This window comes from Cynocephalus volans, chromosome 2, assembly GCF_027409185.1.
Source record: "Cynocephalus volans isolate mCynVol1 chromosome 2, mCynVol1.pri, whole genome shotgun sequence".
Lineage (NCBI taxonomy): Eukaryota > Metazoa > Chordata > Mammalia > Dermoptera > Cynocephalidae > Cynocephalus > Cynocephalus volans.
The window spans coordinates 67,662,661-67,681,357 of NC_084461.1; the positions used below are offsets into that span (position 1 = coordinate 67,662,661).

Below are 18,697 nucleotides of genomic sequence, written 5' to 3' on the forward strand. Positions count from 1 at the left end.
AACAGACAAAATGAAATAGAAGGTGCTGGGTATAAGCTAGTATGGAGCACTTCCCAGTGGATTTCCAACAATACGATAGAGTGAACTGAAGCAGAAGGAAGCCACCTTGCTAAAATTTAACAAATTTTAATGCATCCCAAGGTCAAAAGAAATAAAAGGAAATGGTGTAAGTTCCTGAAACAAAGAGGGAACTCAAAACTGGAACTGTGAATGGAAGCTGACAGCACCGCAGCTGATGGGAGGTGGAAGCTGGAGTTTTAACACTTTCGTGGATACAGAAAACGTAGTCTTGAAACTTTAGAAAGACCTAACACCCCTGCAGAAGTCCAGGAGCCTCTAAGAACTACCCTGTCCATTACAAGGAAATGGAAAACTTTAGTAGCCCTCAGAAACAAACAAAACAGCTTGATTTCAGCTTTGAGACATGGTTGACAAAAATTAAGATTGCCCACAACAAACCAAAGCTCCAGGCTTGTACCACGTACAGTTATGAGCTTCAAATCTGTTACACATACAATGCAGAAACACAAGCCAAAAAACTAAAATAAAAACCAACCCTGAGGCAGGAAAATCCCCAGGACCCTGGCTAAAGTCAAAGGCGTAGCACTGTGTGAAGACACTCCAAAATCCAGGGCTAGTGGAATGACCACAGGCAAAAGCAGGGCTACTGAAGATATGCTCATAACCCAAATGGTGGTTATATGAAGAAACCATCATGAAGAAACATGATAGATATAAAATAAGTTTAGAAAACTAAAGAGATAAAAGAAGGAATATATACCATAATTGAAGAATAGGGCAATGTGGAAAAGACAGGCAAGTTAGAGAAATACCCATCTAAAACTTTTATCATTAAAAATATAATCATTGAATTTTATAATTCAACAGATGGGCAAAACAGATTAGACACAGCTAACAGGGAATTCAAAGGCTGGGAGGTGAATCTGAGGAAATATCCAGAATGTAGCACAGAGAAATAAAGATATGGAAAATATAAACAAAAGGTTAAGAGTCAAATGAAGATATTACTAAGAAAGTTCAGTATTTGTCTAATTGTAGTACCAAAGAAAGAATAGGAGTGGAGGGAAGCTGAGGATTTTCCAGAATTGTAGAAAGAGAGGAATCCTCTGACAGAAGGAGAACATTGAGTCTAAGGAAGATAAAAAAGTTTCCTGACTAGAAAGATTGTGGGACAGATAAATAGTACAAGTTGTCTTTCCTGCACAACTTTAAACACCTTGAAGGCAGTTCTCATCTGCAATTAGATTAACTATAGACCCATGCAAACACAGGGTGATAGCTAAAATAACTATTCTACCTGAAATTTTGTTTTCACTTCACACAAAGATATCAAAACAAAGGAAAATTTATTTGCATTTCTATCTAAGCAGCGTGTCTCTCTAAACTTTCTTTAAACTTTTCTCCACTAGGTCTGCACTGATATTGATGAGTGTCAAAATGGAGCATGTGTTCTCAACTCTGTCTGTACTAACACCTTGGTATGTATTTCTCACAAATGTTATCAAAGCAGAACGAGTTATTAAAACATATTAAAATGAGTGGATGTTTATAGAACACAACCCCAAAACACACGTAAAACACATGGACATAATATATTTGGTTGGCAGAATAAGGGCAAAAAGTTTGTGCTGATTCAGTGTTTAATATACGAGTAAGTTTATAAGCAATTTTTTATAGAAGGACAATTTTATAAGTGCCAAGTTTGTTCTTTATCTTCTATCAAAGTTGTGGTATTGGGCTCTAAAATAACTATTGAATAAAATATTACTATCCTTGTATTTTAAAAATATGAAGAGCTTGTTGGTTTATATTAATAGTTCAGTATTTTACTGGTAACTACACAATCCACAAAAGTATTCCTTATTTTCATGAAATTTTTCAAAAGCCATTTGTATTAAATCAAAATGCTTAGCACTTAGGGAGTTCTATAATTTAAACATTCAGATATGGGTTTTATTCCTGTCAGCTGTGTCTAAGATGAAGGATATAGCAGAGTAGCCTGTCAAAAGAACTACCGATACCGTGGATGATTGTTTCTAACTTACCATATGTCCCTGGGAAAGTTACTTATCCGCTAGGTTCCGAGTTTCCTGGTAAGTAAAAGTACATTACAAATATTAAGTCACTTATTGTAATCCTCACGACAGCCCTGTGAATAGGCACTATTTGTATTCCCATTTTAAAACTGAAGAAACTGAGGCACAGAAAGGTTACATCATTAGGTTAAGGTCACACATCTCACAAGACTTCCACTCTGGCTGCAGAGCCTGAGTTCTTCTCTGTAACGCTATCCTGCTTAGGAATGTATGGGGGTTTATTGCTGCTTAGCTTTTTACCAGGACAAAGCTGGTCTGCAGAAACAGATTTGGGAGACATTGGTATAAAGGTCATAACAGAAGCTACCCAGAGAGAAAGAAAGTAGACAGTGGGTAAAACTCCAAACAGTGGGAACCCCCAGAATGAAGGAGGGGGCAAAAGAAAAAAGCAGAAGCCAAGCGAGGACTGAGCGGAGAGTGAGTCCACTGGGGCTGATAGACAAGGAAGGTCATTGAAAAGCATCCTTTGGACTTGGCAATTAAGAGGTCGTGAGAGACGAAAATCATTAAACTGTGTACTTTAAGTGGGGGGCTCCTATGATATGTAAATTTTATCTCAATAAAGCTGCATAAGATGAATAAGGTCTGAGGATCTAATGTACAGCATGGCGACTGTACAGTTGACCCTTGAACATCACAGGTTTGAACTGTGTGGGTCCACTTACACGAAGAGTTTTCAACCAACCGCGGATTGAAAGTGCAGCATTCGTGGGATGTGGAACCCACGTATACAGAGGGCTAACTGTGGGACTTAAGTGTGTGTGGATTTTGGTATACTCAGAGGTCCTGGAAGCAATCCCCCGGGGATACATGGATACCGAGGGACGACTATAGTTGATAATACTGTATTGTATACGTGAAATTTGCTGAGAGAGTAGATCTTAAGCATTCTCAACAAAAAAGAAAAAACAGGTAACTATGGATGTGTTAATTAACTGACTGTGGTAATCATTTCACATTGTACACATATATCACATCATCATGATGTATACTTTAAATATATATAATTTTATTTTTCCATTATACCTCAATAAGGCTGAAAAAAATAATAAAAAACACACTTCAATATATATACACACACATTTAAAAAGCTGTTTTAAAAAAAGGGTGAAGAGAGTCCTGCCTGGCCCTGGAAGTGCCGCTGGAGTGGAGCTGACAGCTCGTTTGATGGTTTCTTCCATAGTAGCCTACCTCATCAGGAATTTTCCGTGCAAGCCACCCATTTCTCTGTGCACCTGTTTCTTTGTCATTCAATTGTAAAATAGCCAAAGGAACAATAAAAAAAAAAATCTTAACTTGCTTTTTAATCAAATCATCTCCCTGTCTTCTCACGCCACCTGAGGACCTTTGCTCACAGTTTTGAGCCCCCAGCTCATCATCTTATCTTTGTCCTCGCAGGGATCTTATCGCTGCGGGCCTTGTAAACCAGGGTACACTGGTGATCAGACAAGGGGATGCAAAGTTGAAGGCAACTGCAGAAATCCAGAACAGAATCCTTGCAGTGTGAACGCGCAGTGCATCGAACAGAGGCAGGGGGACGTGACGTGTGTGGTAAGTTGTTTACTTCATTTTTCCTCTTCCATCTGAAACACCCGTCCTCTCCTCTTTCTACTTGCTTCAGGGTAAAAGTACTCAAAAATGAAAATGTTACAATCAAAATAAGCACGGAATGTAATAGGAACAGTTTTGTGGGGGAGCAGCCTCAAGTCCTTCTGTCCATCAGGTCCCTTTCTCTCCCTCTTGGCCATGGGTGACACCATCCCCTTGGGCACCTGGATGGTGCAGCCCCAGCTCCCAAGCATATTCTGTGGGCCCCAGAAGGCAGCAGCAGGGACGTGGAGGAGCCTCCTTCCCTTCTACCCTATCTTCTTGTTTGTACAATTTACAAGCTTACCTGCTGTCATTTCTGATTGTCCTCACTCATGATTTCCAGTATCAAAATCCGGCCTAAGACCCCAGGGTCTAGGTCGCAGTGCTGAGGTGGGGGCTGTTGTAAACCCTCAGAGAGAAGCCTCCCGTCTCCCGCAGGTGAGAGGAAGGGGGTGGACGGCACCCGTCTCTGTGTCCCCCTCCACCCCGATTCAGGGATAGCTCAGTGAGTGATCACTCTCCTGTGTGTTCCCCAGCCCTGCAGTCAATCTGGGGAAGAGGAGACCAGGAAGAGAGGAGGGTAGTAGCAGCCTGACACGGGTCTCACATGGAGCTTGTCGTGGGCCCTCTGGGAAGAAGGCTCATTCCTGCCGTCCACTCTCAGAGCCTAGGATCCAGAGGCCCCGGGGATTCAGTCCCTGAGAACTCCGCACACTCTTGCTGCTCCCGTCCTGCTAACTTCCCAGGGCACTGGACCCTCAGCAGGCGGCCCCGCAGGTCTGGGATTCACAGGTTCATGGTGATCCCCTCGGAGCAGCAGCATGGATTCTGGGAGACTTTTTCCCTCTTCTTTATACCTCAGACTTAGACTTCTTTATCTTTACACATGCCAATTTTCTACAAGGAGCATATCACTTTTCAAATAGGAAAGATAATAATAGAAAACTAAGTAAAAGAAAAAAATATAAGAAAGTCAGCCCTCTCTGTCAGTACAGATAGCCTTTAACAAGAGCAGGATGAAGGAATATGCTGTGTTTGACGGGGAAAACCCAACAATTCCCCTAATTCCTGTTGGTTGGGCATGTTTATTACCAAAAAACAGTCGTTGAGAAGCAAGTGTATATCTATGATTAAATCCTCATTTTCTGTGAACAAATTATGACTCCCCTGGGATGGTGGGTGATGGGGCTCTTAATATGTTTTTGAATTGGTAATAAAGCACAACGACAGATGGTAAAGGATTAATAAACTTGGTGTGACTACTAAAATAATTTAATCTGCCAGAAAATGGCTCATTAAAAATGTATTTGTTCCTAGAGGAAATTTTTTTCCTTATTAAAATGAGTCAAAGACCATACCCCATGGCTGAGTGTTCCAGCTTCCCAGGGCGCTGCCGAAGCCAGTGAGAGGGAGCAGGGGGAGTTTCAGGAGGGCTCTCGGGACCCCTGCCGTCGAACTCTCTGGTGTGGAGGGAGAGCGCGGATGACTGGGACCAGGCCAGAGGCAGCTTAGGAGTCGCTGGTCTGAAAGCACCCGTTTTCACCAGGGAGGCACGGAAAGCTCGCTTTCCCTTGGCCCTCACTCTGCTGCACTTACTGCTCCCTGTCATCTCCAGAGTCCCCTTCTCCCATCTTCCTTACCTTGTTCTGCCTGTCCTCCTCTGGAGCCTGTTCCCACCTAGGTCACCTCTCTTGGAAGGGTTCTCTTTCTCCCAGGTGTCAGTCATCCCTTAATTAGGCCAACTAGGATATGGAGTTCGGGGAAAGAATTCACAAGCATGCATGGGCCAAATGTGAATGGCAAAAGACACTGGAAAGGGACAGGCTTGAGTTCACATCGCAGCTCTCCTTTCCCAGCTCCGAGACCTCAGGCAAGGCACTTCAGCACTCTGCTTTCTCCACCCTTCCATAAAATGGGATCACGGAGATATGGCAGCATCACTGCAAGGACAGGAGAGAATGTTTGTAAAGAGTCTGGTAGAGAATACCTGTCATTTAATGCCTATTCTGCTGGTAATGAAGGCTTACTCTCAGCTGCAGCTGGTGGCAGGATACTTGGGTAGACATCTCCAGGGAAGGAGAGACACACAGACCCAGCACGGCACCCATGGGAACCTTTCTCTGTTAAAAGAGTATGAATGGAGATGAAGCACCTCGGAGGGTTTCTCCTTTGGTGGAAGTAGATCCAGCAGGCTGTTAGATTTGGAGATATGACTGGGGCTCAAGAATGATCAGGGAGGTGCCACAGAAGCCACTCCACCCACTTATCCATTCATTTCTGATGGTAGAATAAATCAGGCAATCATATGGAGAACGGTTTGACAATAACTCAAAATTACAAATACAGATACTCTTTGAACCAGGAATTCTAGGCTATGAAACTGGCGCACATGCAGAGTGACAACTGTACCAGAATTATCTGTGGCAGCATTGTTTGCAATAGAAAAGATGTTAAAAATCTGACACCCACCAGTAGGAAACTGGTTGAATTAATTGAGACACGTTCATACAGCCTTATGTAGGATACATATGTGGCCATTAAGAAGAATGGCATGAGGCCGAGCCCGTGGCGCACTCGGGAGAGTGCCGCGCTGGGAGCACTACGACGCTCCCGCCGCGGGTTCGGATCCTATATAGGAATGGCCGGTGCACTCACTGGCTGAGTGCCGGTCACGAAAAAGACAAAAAAAAAAAAAAAGAAGAAGAATGGCATGAATCTTCATGGAGTAATATGCAAAGTACTCCAAGATTTAATGTTGAGTTAAAAAAAAAATTGAGGTGCAGAACAGTATATACCTATATATGAGTGCTACCAATTGTGTAAAAGGACAAAAAGAGAAAGAGACTGTATGTGTATGTGCTTGTCTGTGCACAGCGTATCTCTGCAAGTGTGCATGAGTACGGGTTGCCTGAGCCATAGGAGCGGGAGTGGGAAGAAGAGTTTTCACTATACATCACCTGTACCTTTTGAATTTTGAACCATTATTCTTTTTAAATACAATTAAATAGTTTTTAAATCCCACCCACAAGGCTGTCTGGCTCCAGGCCTTCCTGGGGATGCACGCATCGGCAAAGCAGGGGCTCTTGTCAGCCCCCGCCTCCCTGCCTGGCTCAGCATCCATGGGCTCTCCCTTCACAGTGTGCAGTTGGTTGGGCTGGTGATGGCTATGTCTGTGGAAAGGATGTGGACATCGACAGTTACCCCGACGAAGAACTATCATGCTCTGCCAGGAACTGCAAGAAGGTAAGGAGAGCAAGCAGAAATAATGATAATGATGATCATAACAATAATAATAATAATAATGATATGTGTCTTTCCAAAGGCACATCTTATATGGGGTAGAGCTTCTGTGGGTCCCATTTAAAATTGCATTTTTAAAGTAGCCACATCTCAAATGAGGCAAAACAGCCATCAACAATAAAGCCAAGCAGGCACAGTCAGTCTTGAGGTCAGAAATAGTTTTCAACTTAAGGCTAATGTAGGTTGTTGCTCTGAGCTGTGTTTCCGCCTTAGGACAACTGCAAGTATGTGCCCAATTCTGGCCAAGAAGATGCAGACAGAGATGGCATTGGGGATGCTTGTGATGATGATGCTGATGGAGATGGGATCCCGAATGAGCAGGTACTTGCTTTGCTGGGAGGGCCTGTGAATTGCCACATACGGGGGGTGATGGAAGGAAGCCCATGAAGTCAGCTGTTTAAATTAAGTATCCCAAATGTCAGTTTCCATGCCTGCGTTCCTTTAGCACTGCAACTTCTTATTCTGTAAGATTCGCAAATGTTTGAAATATAAAAGTGACAAACTTGGGCCACCAGGGTTCTGACAACTCATAACAATGGGGGAAGTGGATTCAGTAAAAGTCTAAGTGTTGTATCTTCTCATCTGTTAGGATAACTGTGTCCTGACTCACAATGTGGACCAGAGGAACAGTGATAAAGATACCTTTGGGGACGCCTGTGATAACTGCCAGACCGTCTTAAACAATGACCAGAAAGACACTGATGGGGATGGAAAAGGAGATGCCTGTGATGATGACATGGACGGAGATGGTGAGTGTGTCTTCTTGGTCTTTTATCTTGCATTCTTTTGTCCTTTTGCCCTTGTTCTCTGTCAAGAGTAGAAACTGACTCTGGGCCTTCCAGCTCTGGTGGTTCACTACATCTGGAGGGCTCAAGGTTGACTTGTTTCTGTGGAAGGAGGCTCTGCAGCCCACTCCCCTATTTAATGGCTCTAGATGTTTCTGGGACTCCATATCATTGCTGGAAACTTTGCAAGATCCCTTCAAGCAGTATCTTGTCAGGGCTGTGTGTTGGCAGGGCATCTCCCTTCCCAGATTATACCTTTCCCCAATCCCTACCACCCTTTTCCCATGTGAGAGACCTGGATATGGAGAACTGAATGACAGGGCTTTGAGCAGGGTCACGTGCTACACTCTGTGGGTCAGGCTCCTCTTGAGAACTAGGTATTTCCCAGGCAACACACCTATCCCCTGCCTGTTGCAGAACGGCTGTGGAGGCAGGTGGCTGCATTGCTCAGCTCCAGGGACTCCACTGCAGGGACCAAGTGTGGGGTCAATGTAAGGGACACCCCTGGAACACAACTCTTGCCTGCTCTGGAGCTTCACAGGACTTGAGGGAGGACATTTGTTCCTGTCTAGGTCCTGTAGCACATAGATGGCTGTCATTACAGGACAGGCTGAAAAATACATAGTGTCTGAAAAACACATCACAGGGCTTTGAAGGAAAATTCTTTTGGAAATACCGCCCCCCAAACATGCACTCACCCTATTCCAGAGTGTCCACACCTCCCTAAAACATGACCTCCCCCTCTATGAGCCCAACTGCTGACCCAGATCCAGTGGTGTGCTGTAAACCAGCTCAATGGAACAAACCAAAGAAAGCTCTGATTTGTAGCATCTGCCAGTTTCCACAATGTAACTACTCCCTTCATCACTGATTTCAAGCTATCAGTATGACATAACTGAATGCAAAACTGGGAAGAGAGGGACTCAATGAGCTGGCTCCAGCACACCACTGCCTGGAGCCCTTGGGTCCTGGCATAGCTCAGACACCCACAATGTCCTCCTCTCCAGGGTCAGCCCAGCTAGCAGCCATCATGACCCCCTCCTCTGGCTGTTGTCATAGCCCTTGACATCTTCAACAAATTAGCATTCAGTGGGTGAATGCCTCCAAGAGCTGTTCATTTTAAAGTCTCCCAGAATCCATCCTTGCAAGTTGCCTGCAGATGGCTGCTGAAAGGAGTAGTGGCTCTGTGACAATAGCTGGGTGTAAGCAGCTCACCCCAGGCCTGATCTCTACAGCACCTGGAAGCCAGCATTCCATCCCCATGTGTGATGTTCCCCTGGCTCAAGGCAGCATTCCTTTCTTGCAGGAATAAAAAACATTTTGGACAACTGCCCAAAAGTTTCTAATCACAACCAACAGGACAAGGATGGTGATGGTGTGGGGGACGCCTGTGACAGCTGTCCTGATGTCAGCAACCCTAACCAGGTTAGTAGGCTCAGGGGAATTCTGATGCTAGGCTGAACTCCCCTGTGCAAAGGCTCATTTAAGCATCTAGAGAAACAGAAGAGCCCGCCGGCCACTTCTTTGCTGTTGCCTCTTACATCACAAGCAGAGGTGGAGAAATGACACATAGTGGGCCTGATGATGAGGGGACAAACTCCACAGGAGATCTGAGACCCTTGGGACTAATTTCACAGGCTGTCGAGTGCCTACAAGGTTAGTAACAGGAGCTTCATGATGCCAAAAACAAGTTTTTTCTGCTGAAAGGAGAATGGAATATGAAAGCTAACCATTGACAGCCTCTGTGCCTGTAACCCAAACCCCTACGCAGCCTATGTACGGACATTTCAGATTAAGTTCAGTGATATGTTGATTTCTCTTCTCACTCCCCCTCCCTGTCTGGATAATTGGGTTTGATGTGTCATTTATTTTGAAAGCCCTGAGTGGGGGGAGTCTTGACTGTCCTCTGTGACTCACTCACCAATTTGGCTCAATTCCAAATTGCAGAAGCAAAGCAAAATCAATTTGCCTTGTCCCCCTGCCCATTGGCTGGCTCTGCTCCGACCCATGCCAGAGTTCCATGTCTCCACCTGCCACCGTGCTACCGTAGCACCCTTTCCAATCAGCTCATCTGGTGTGTAGGCAGCCCATCCATGTAGCTTGATATTTTAGAAGGCTTTTCTGGAAATTCAGCATTGTGCCTACACCAATATGGTGTTGTCCTTTTGCAGTTTTACACCATCCCAGTTCCAGAGAAATAATTCCTAAAATCCAGTGATGATGGGCCAGGTCTGCCGCCTTTGGAACATTCTGTACGTGCAGGACCAGGGATGAATAACAATGTGTTCTGTTGTCTTTGCAGTCTGATGTGGACAATGATCTGGTTGGGGACTCCTGTGACACCAATCAGGACAGGTATGACACGTCTCCCAGCTGCAGAGGGCCAGATGCAAAAATCCAGAGAAAGTTTTGACTTTCAGAGCTTTCTGCTGCTACCGTGCTTTGGGATCTCTCTGGGTAGATTGGGCTGTTAGTGGGACCTCCCTGAAAGTTCTGTGTAGGGAGTGACAGTGTCAGGAGGGGCCAGTCGGCACTCCAGCAAGTGGGGTCTCTTATAGAAGAGACAGTATAGAATCCTGCTTCACAGATGGTCTCTGGAACGGGACAGCTACATGTTAATCCCAGCTCCTTCTCTTAGAACTGGCTAACCTTAGGCACGTTACCTAATCTCTCAGTGCCTCAATCCTCTCCTCTATGCAATGGGGATGATTGTAGATCTCACTCACAGGACTATTGTGAAGATTGAGTTAATCCATGAAAAGTACTAATTATGGTCTCTGTTATATACATAGCACACAATAGATACTAGCTTTTTTATTGTTATACTCTTTCAACTTTGGAAAACTTCATTATCATCCCAAAATGGAAAGTTGTCAGTTTGCTGAGGGATTTCATTGTCCTTGAAATCTTTTTATTCAGTTTTCCATATTTGAGTGTAATTCTTCTGTGCACATGAATTCTGTCAATCCCCCCAGCCCAACACAATGGAGCCCTACACTAAGACACAGAGTTGGAGAAGATGCTGCAGGAAGATCACCAAAAACACAGACACGTGCCACTTGACTCTAGAGGCACCTGCAGTCCATGGCCCTTTATCTCCCTAGAGAATCCTTATAGAAGCAGCCAGGACAGGGATGAGATGGAAAGGATTCTAAAAGGAAAAGCAGGGAGAGACAGAGAGACATAGACTCAGGTATTCCCTTCTATCACCTGGATCAGAGGATGCCCTAGAGACACCAGTTCTTGACCCAAACCTTGCTCAAGAACAGCTCCTATGAGGTCTCATCTCCTGCATTCTGCTCTGTGTCCTTGCTGCAAAATACATACTAGCCAAGTGAACTTAAGACATACTCCCCAATCTCTTGGCGTCTCAACTTCTTTATCTGCCTAGTAGAGATAATTCAACACATCTCCCAGCTTATGATGAAAATTCAAGATAACGTAGGTAACGCGCCCAGCACAGTGCTGGCCCTCAGGTGACATGAAAAAATGGCGCTGTGTTATTATTGGCATCACAGCACTAGGAGGGACGAGTCGGCGATAGAATCGCTCTGATTCCGAGCGGAAGGTGGGACTGCCACGCCGCCGACCGCCCTAAGTGACGCACATCAAGCCTGTTCCCTGGCAGGTCATCCTGCACTTGATTACCATCTACAGTAGTTTCTAAAATAGCCTGTCCCCCCTGCCTCTAGATATTTGCCTGAAACAAATGATTCATCCTGCTACATTTTAATTCCCACAAACTTGAACCTTGGGGAGGACAGGAACTGCTTGTTTTTGCATAATGTTCAGGGCTATATAGAATGGCTGCTAATGGAAATAGCTCAATCTTCTGTCTTAATAAGCAGCCTTGCTGCAGGCACAGGGCTTCTGCTGTTTGAGCCATGTCACCTTCTGCTTGTCCAGGTTGGCCTGACTTTACTGGGCCCCTTCTATCCCCCTGTACCCATCTGGAGAGTGTGGCCTGCAGGGCATGGACTGGTCCCTGGCTGCCCTGCCACGTCCTTTCCTAGAGGGGATAGGGGCAGTTCTTGGCCCAGGACAGGCTGCAGGTGCGACAGGGTGAAAGGAGTGTCTGCTGTGAATCGGAGCAGCCCTGTGAGGTCTCAGCGTACTCAGGGAAACCTTGCAGATAGTGCAGACCCCTGGGTGGCCCTTCGGCCTGGAAAGAAGAAGAGTGAGATGCACAGAGAGTGAGCATTCTAAGAAGTCCTGTAGACCAGCACTGAGCGCAGCCTGCAGGGCTCCTCTCGGGAAGGGGCGGCTCTGTCTCTACCACTCTCCCCATGGCGTTCAGGTCTGAGGCCCCTCTGGCCCACTGGCCCAGGGCTGTGAAGAGCAGCAACATAACAGAAAACACTGCAGGGCTTCCCATGAGTCAGGCACTGAAGAAGTGCTTTTTCATATACTATCATTTAATATGCAGAATTCTGGTCACTTTAATCACTGAATCTTCATAACGAGGTGGGTACTGTTATTATCCCCATTTGACAGATGAGGGCACTGAGTCAGAGAGAGGTCAAGTATCATGGCCAAGGTCACATGCTGCTCCGTGGCTGAGCCGGAATTCACCCTGAGGCCACCTGGCTCCACTGCCCCTTGCTCTGTTCCCTTCATCCATCCTCTGGGTCAGGTATCATCTAGCAGTCCCCAGGGACCGATAGGAGCATCTCGTCACACATCACAGAAATAGACCCTTATCTTTTGAGGAGGAAATGACTCACTTGTTTCAAGAGGTTGGAGAAGTGGGAAAATTGTCTCTGAAGCCCACAGGGCAGCTTTATCTAAGGAAACGACCCTAGTGGGTTTGTTAAAAAACCAAGCCTAGTAGAAACCCCAAACACAGACTCCTTCCTGAGAATGGATGTTTCCTGTCCCTGCTGAACTGCGGTCCAAGCCAGCTCTCCTTTCTCCCGCAGTGATGGAGATGGGCACCAGGACAGCACAGACAACTGCCCCACCGTCATTAACAGTGCCCAGCTGGACACCGATAAGGATGGAATTGGTGATGAGTGTGACGACGACGACGACAATGATGGCATCCCAGACCTGCTGCCCCCTGGACCGGACAACTGCCGGCTAGTGCCCAACCCAGCTCAGGAGGATAGCAACAGTAAGGGGGCTCAGCCCAGGGCTGCAGGGAACCCCCAGCTCCCTTCGGCCAGGCACATGGGGCACACCTGTCCCAGGGCACTGACTCAGAGCATCCCCAGCATCCCCTCCTCCCATCAGCCGACAGAGGGCCTTGCTTCTCCTAACCCAGCTTCTCCACTGAGCTGAGCTCACCTTTTCCTGAGCAGCCCTGGGGTGAGCTCAACAGGGCAGGGGAGCAGCCACCTGCCACAGCATAGTTCCCAGGGGCCTTGGAGAGCTGCTTGGCTGTCTCACCTGCTCCTTTCACTGGGAGGCTGGAGAAGAAGAGGGAGGGGAGAGAGAATGCAGAGCAGATATGGTGTGGGTGGGTTCACAATCCCAGATGCCCACAGGGCCAGGCACATGAGGAAATGTGTGCACCAGAGCAGGTATGAGACAGCACAGACTGGTGGGACCATAGTGACCTGGAGAGGGCGTGCCCATCCACAGCGATGCAAATTCAAATGTTTCAGTGTCATTGCGTCAGCTGAACAAAACATTCTTGTGAGCCACAATCAGCCCAGGGGCCACCAGAAGTTACCGTCTTAGAGATATTCTGGTAACAATGATAGTTCCCCTGCCTTTTACACACCATAGTCCAGAAAGTGCTGCAGCCATTTGCTAATATAAAGTCAGGCTTAAGATGCTGAACCTACCTGTATGTAATAAGAAGTCTCTGGGGAGAGAGGGGAGGGCAACTGTTCAAACTGATCTTACAAGAAGCTCTGGATGTCCTCTGAGGGCTGGCCTGGTCGCCCATCTCAAGACTTCCAGGATGGGGCCCAGGTAGCTCAGACACGACAGTTCCCAGGGCTCTTCCAACACTGGTTGAAAATCGGAGCCCTGGAGGTGGCAGCTCGGGCTTTTTTTATGTTCCTTGCCCAGCCCCCTTTCTCTGTCGAGGAGTGGTGGTGGGCATGGGCATTATTGAGCCCCTGTCCTTTCTCCGCCCTTCACAGGTGATGGGGTGGGAGACATCTGTGAGACTGACTTTGACCAAGACCAGGTCATTGATCGGATTGATGTCTGCCCGGAGAATGCGGAGGTCACCCTGACTGACTTCAGGGCCTACCAGACCGTGGTCCTGGATCCTGAAGGGGATGCCCAGATTGATCCCAACTGGGTGGTCCTGAACCAGGTGAGTGTCATGTAGCTGGCAGTGCTCAGCTTTGCCTCTGACAGCAGTAGGCAACATTAAAGGTGCTGACTACGAGTCAGGCACTGTTCATGTCACATTTGTTCCTCACACTAGCCCTACGACAAAGAACTTTCATTATGCCCTTTTTTACAGATGATGAAATCAAGTCCCATAAAGCATTAATGACTGCTCACGGTAGCACTGCAGTAAGTGGCTGAGATAACTGGAATTGGGACCCGGGCAGTTTGATCCTAGAGCCCATGCTCCTAATCTCTCCAATAGACTGCCTCCTGCGTGCCCTCCCCGTGTATAACTAAGGAAGGAAGGCACAGAGAGGCTTGGTAGACTTTCCAGGGTCACAGAGCAGATCACATTCTACAGAAGTGTATGCTGTACATTCCCTGATTAAGGGTTTATTTAAATCTTTTCATGGAGGTCAGATGTCACTGGCCACTCACTCATGGTGCATGAGGTTCTGGGCACCCTGAGTTTGCTGAGCCCTCCTCAAGACTGTTCTAAACTCTCTCAACTGTCTCTGCAGGGCATGGAGATTGTGCAGACCATGAACAGTGATCCTGGCTTGGCAGTGGGTATGTCCAGGGCCCCATTACCACTCATAGAATTCTTCCAGCTACTAGGATGGTTTATTTTTCTAATGTTGTCTGATCTCTACAGGGTACACAGCTTTTAACGGAGTTGACTTCGAAGGCACCTTCCATGTAAATACCCAGACAGACGATGACTATGCAGGATTTATCTTTGGTTATCAAGACAGCTCCAGTTTCTACGTGGTCATGTGGAAGCAGACGGAGCAGACGTACTGGCAGGCCACGCCATTCCGAGCTGTTGCAGAACCTGGCATTCAACTCAAGGTATTGGTGGTTTGAAGTCACTCATCTCCCTTGCTTCTGTGCCCTTCACCCTCCTTTTAAATTCCATATTCTCCCGCATGGCACTTAGTTACTCTAAGAAATTGGTGCATTTGTGCTAATGTTCAAGTCAGGGAAGACTAGAGCTGACAGAGGGCCTTGCTTTCATCCCTTCTTATGTTCTAACCTGTGGGTGACTCTGATGGTGGGAATTTCATCCCAAGTGGGGTCAGGGATGTGGGGAAGGTTTGGGGTGCATCTTCAGGCACACTGTGTTGGAAACTGGCTAATGCATTTCATTGATGGGGCCAACTTTATACAGGAGGGTTGATGGGCTACTTGCGTCACTTCTGCTAAGACAGAAGGCAGACTTCAGTAGCCCGACATTTGGTGCAAGTCCTCACTGAGCAAATGGGGGAGTCATGGATTTACAGCAGGAAAAAACGTGGAATGGGAGCAGGCCAATGCTTAGTACTGAAGGGTTGGGAGTCATCTCAGTTGAAATGACATTTAAGTGCATTTATGAAGTGTTTATGCTTTTGTCTGAATCCAAGGCAGCCAGATTATAACCATGAACTGACCTCAGATCCAGGAAGCAGGAAGGGTGGTCTGTGCATCCTGCTCTAAAACCTTGCTTGTGTCATTGTCCAGGCTGTGAAGTCTAAGACAGGTCCAGGGGAGCATCTCCGGAACTCCCTGTGGCACACGGGGGACACCAGCGACCAGGTCAGGCTGCTGTGGAAGGACTCCAGGAACGTGGGCTGGAAGGACAAGGTGTCCTACCGCTGGTTCCTGCAGCACAGGCCCCAGGTGGGCTACATCAGGTAAGCAAAGCACACCACATCCTGCATCCCAGAGGCTTCGCTTCCCTGCGCAGGCCTGACCTAGGGTAGTCCTCAAGGACATGCCAGGATTTCCGTGACCACAGGCTCCCAGAAAAGAGGTGAGGGAGAAGACACTCAGGCTCAGACCGACTCGGTGGACAGTAGGGCCAAAGTGGGGACAGAAGGACCTTCAGGGGGAGGCCTCAGCATTGGGGCACTGGTACACTTGAATGTCGGTGCCCTTCTGCCATGCTCTTCAGAAGCCTGAGAGTGGACGTGCTGACCGCTGTGGGGTAAGAGGTGAGGCTGGGTCTCTTGCCCACACCCTCCCCTGTGACTCTTCAGGGCCCTATGCAATCCCTTATTAGTGTGTATTTCACACTGAGTGCCCCGAGTCCCTCACAGTCTGTCTTCCCTACTGGACCATGAACTCTAGGGGGGCAACACCTGTGTCTTATTTTACCTTGGTTTCCCAGTGCCTAGCACAACACCTGGCATGTACTACATGTAGCATGAACTGGTCATGAGGCAAGCCAATGTAACCTGCCTTCTTTATAGGACTTTTTAAAAAGTATTCTCAGGAGTCAGGTGGCTTAGGGCCACATCTTTGAAACTGAGACAGTGTACTTACTTTTTCCTTCGTCCAGCTTGCAGATCAATAGCCACACCAGCTTATGTAGTACCTTTAGGAAGGAGTTCTGATTGCATGCTCCTGACCAGGGCAGAAAAGCGGCCCAGTGGAAAAAAGAATCTCGTGGGGGCTGATTTATATTTTGTTCTTTTTTATGACATGTCAAGTGTACTCTGTTTACCTCAAAATAAGATGATCATGTTCTCAGCCCTATTAATCCCAATGCCCCTTTTTTTATAACAAATATTTGAAATGCCCCCTCTTCTGTCCCAAAATGAAATCAGAAAATGTAACCTGCCTACACATAGAATTTTAGAAGACCAATCTGAGCTCTAACAATATAATAAAGAAATAAGAATAAATTAATTTATAACAAAATAAATACTTGAGCACAACCACACCAGAAGCCAAAATGAAATAGATACTTGCATCCATACCTAGAATCACTGTGAAGGAGATGTTCTACTACAGATTGTTGTGTTGGTGACTTAACTATGACAATGTTGTTTACATTAAAATCAGTGCAAAATACACTTGATATTCATAAGTAAAAAGGAGTTAGCTTGTAGGCCCCAATAATTAAAAATAGGCTCTTCACCTATTCAGGTGTCTGGAGGAGCTCTCCAAAAGTGTGTGGGATGCAGGACAAGTTCTGATTGTTCTCTGAAGGGTATCATAAGCCATCCAGCATCCCTGGCTTGTGTCACTCAGTGCCACAGTGACAACCAAAAGTGTCCTCAAAGATTTCTTAAAATCCTGCTCAGGAAGTGCTGTCTCCTGTTGAGAATCATTGCTCTGAGATTCCACCAAATGACATAAATCAGGCCTAAGGAAAAGCAGAAGCATGATAACCAAAGTAACTCACAAGACGATGAAGTCACAAAGCCTCTCTCTCATTCACAACATCAACCTATTTCTTTTTAAAGACTCATCAGCTAGTATCTGTCAAGTTTGATTCTATGCCCAACATTGTGTCTTCTGAAAGAGAGAAGTGCAGAAGATACGGACACATGGTCCCTGCCCTCAGGAAGCTTCCAATCTAGTAGGGAAGGGGGAACAGCTAGAGCGCAATCCGGGTCAGTGAGAACTGGAGTATCAAACAGGGTAAAGGCACAGGGGTGTAAGAAATGGGACCCCCGACTCTCACGGTGAGCATTCCCCCTGGCTTGGGTTTCACGGAGACCCGCTCTGGCTGTGTGGTCTGCAGGGTGCGATTTTATGAAGGCTCTGAGCTGGTGGCCGACTCTGGAGTCACCATAGACACCACTATGCGTGGAGGCCGACTTGGAGTTTTCTGCTTCTCTCAGGAAAACATCATCTGGTCCAACCTCAAGTATCGCTGCAATGGTAACGTACATTCTTGTTACTGCATCATCTTACTCCTAGAATTAATGAAATAATGCCTCTCCTAAAAGCCCAAAGCTCATGCCACATACTCACTAAAATCCAAGTAACAGAAGTAAAAAGCAGATCTCATTTTTCCTATTATATAGATGTGAAGATTGAGACCCACATAATTTAACTGCTTGGCTTTGGGGTTGGGGTTCAAGTGAGAAATTGTCAGGTTTAATTTACAGGCAGCCTTTATTTTCATACAGCTCAAACATAATCACAGACTCAAAATCCACTCTGCCTGCTACTTTTCTTTAGGCCTGTGAATGAGCACTCCTGGGCTTTTAGCCAACAATTTGCAAAGCAGCCTAAAGTGGAAAATGGCTGCGGGGCCTTGCAGGCCTCTTGGGCAGGCTGTCAGCGCCCCCTACAAGACACCTGTGCGGCAGGGAATGGACAGGATGCCGGGTGGAAGGAGCCTTCCTAACTAACCTCCCTGTGCCCACTCTTGTTGCAGACACCATCCCAGAGGACTTCCAAGAGTTTCAAACCCAGAATTTCGATCGCTTGGATAATTAAGACGATGAAGCAATCCTTAAGTGCTTTTCCAAACACTAAAACCATATATTTTTAAACTTCCTACAATTTTCTTTATATACACTGTGGCTTTTTACCAGCCCAAATATATCAAAACTTTTTATATGAATGTGGCAATAAAGGAGAAGAGATTATTTCTAAAAACTGTGTTACCCAGCCATTGCTTATGTGTTGCTCAAGCTTTGATGGTATATGTTGTTCTCTGAGGGATCCTAATTGAACTTGCAGGTGATCTTTTTTTTTTTTCTTCCTCAGACCAGGTAGTCAGTGAGATTGAGCATGCACATGAATCAGAAGGCCCAGGCCAAAGGTCAACTGGGGTCACCCCAATTAGCTTCATACAAAAAGCCTAACAGTTCTGTGCTCGCCTCTGCAGCCTCC

The 18,697-nt window shown here is 46.4% G+C and overlaps 1 protein-coding gene across 1 annotated transcript in view; it reads left to right on the top strand.

Annotated features, from left to right (window-relative positions):
• The window catches only part of THBS4 (thrombospondin 4), a 40,757-nt gene extending 22,297 nt beyond the window's left edge, over positions 1–18,460 (top strand). The window contains exons 9-22 of the mRNA XM_063083711.1: positions 1,431–1,499; positions 3,516–3,668; positions 6,846–6,950; positions 7,221–7,328; positions 7,597–7,756; positions 9,099–9,217; positions 10,095–10,147; positions 12,712–12,905; positions 13,885–14,063; positions 14,605–14,653; positions 14,739–14,935; positions 15,584–15,756; positions 17,595–17,734; positions 18,237–18,460. Of these exons, the coding sequence (XP_062939781.1) occupies positions 1,431–1,499; positions 3,516–3,668; positions 6,846–6,950; positions 7,221–7,328; positions 7,597–7,756; positions 9,099–9,217; positions 10,095–10,147; positions 12,712–12,905; positions 13,885–14,063; positions 14,605–14,653; positions 14,739–14,935; positions 15,584–15,756; positions 17,595–17,734; positions 18,237–18,298 (1,761 nt within the window). The 3' untranslated portion in view covers positions 18,299–18,460. The remainder of the gene's footprint in view (positions 1–1,430; positions 1,500–3,515; positions 3,669–6,845; positions 6,951–7,220; positions 7,329–7,596; positions 7,757–9,098; positions 9,218–10,094; positions 10,148–12,711; positions 12,906–13,884; positions 14,064–14,604; positions 14,654–14,738; positions 14,936–15,583; positions 15,757–17,594; positions 17,735–18,236) is intronic.
• Positions 18,461–18,697: the final 237 nt, after the last annotated feature.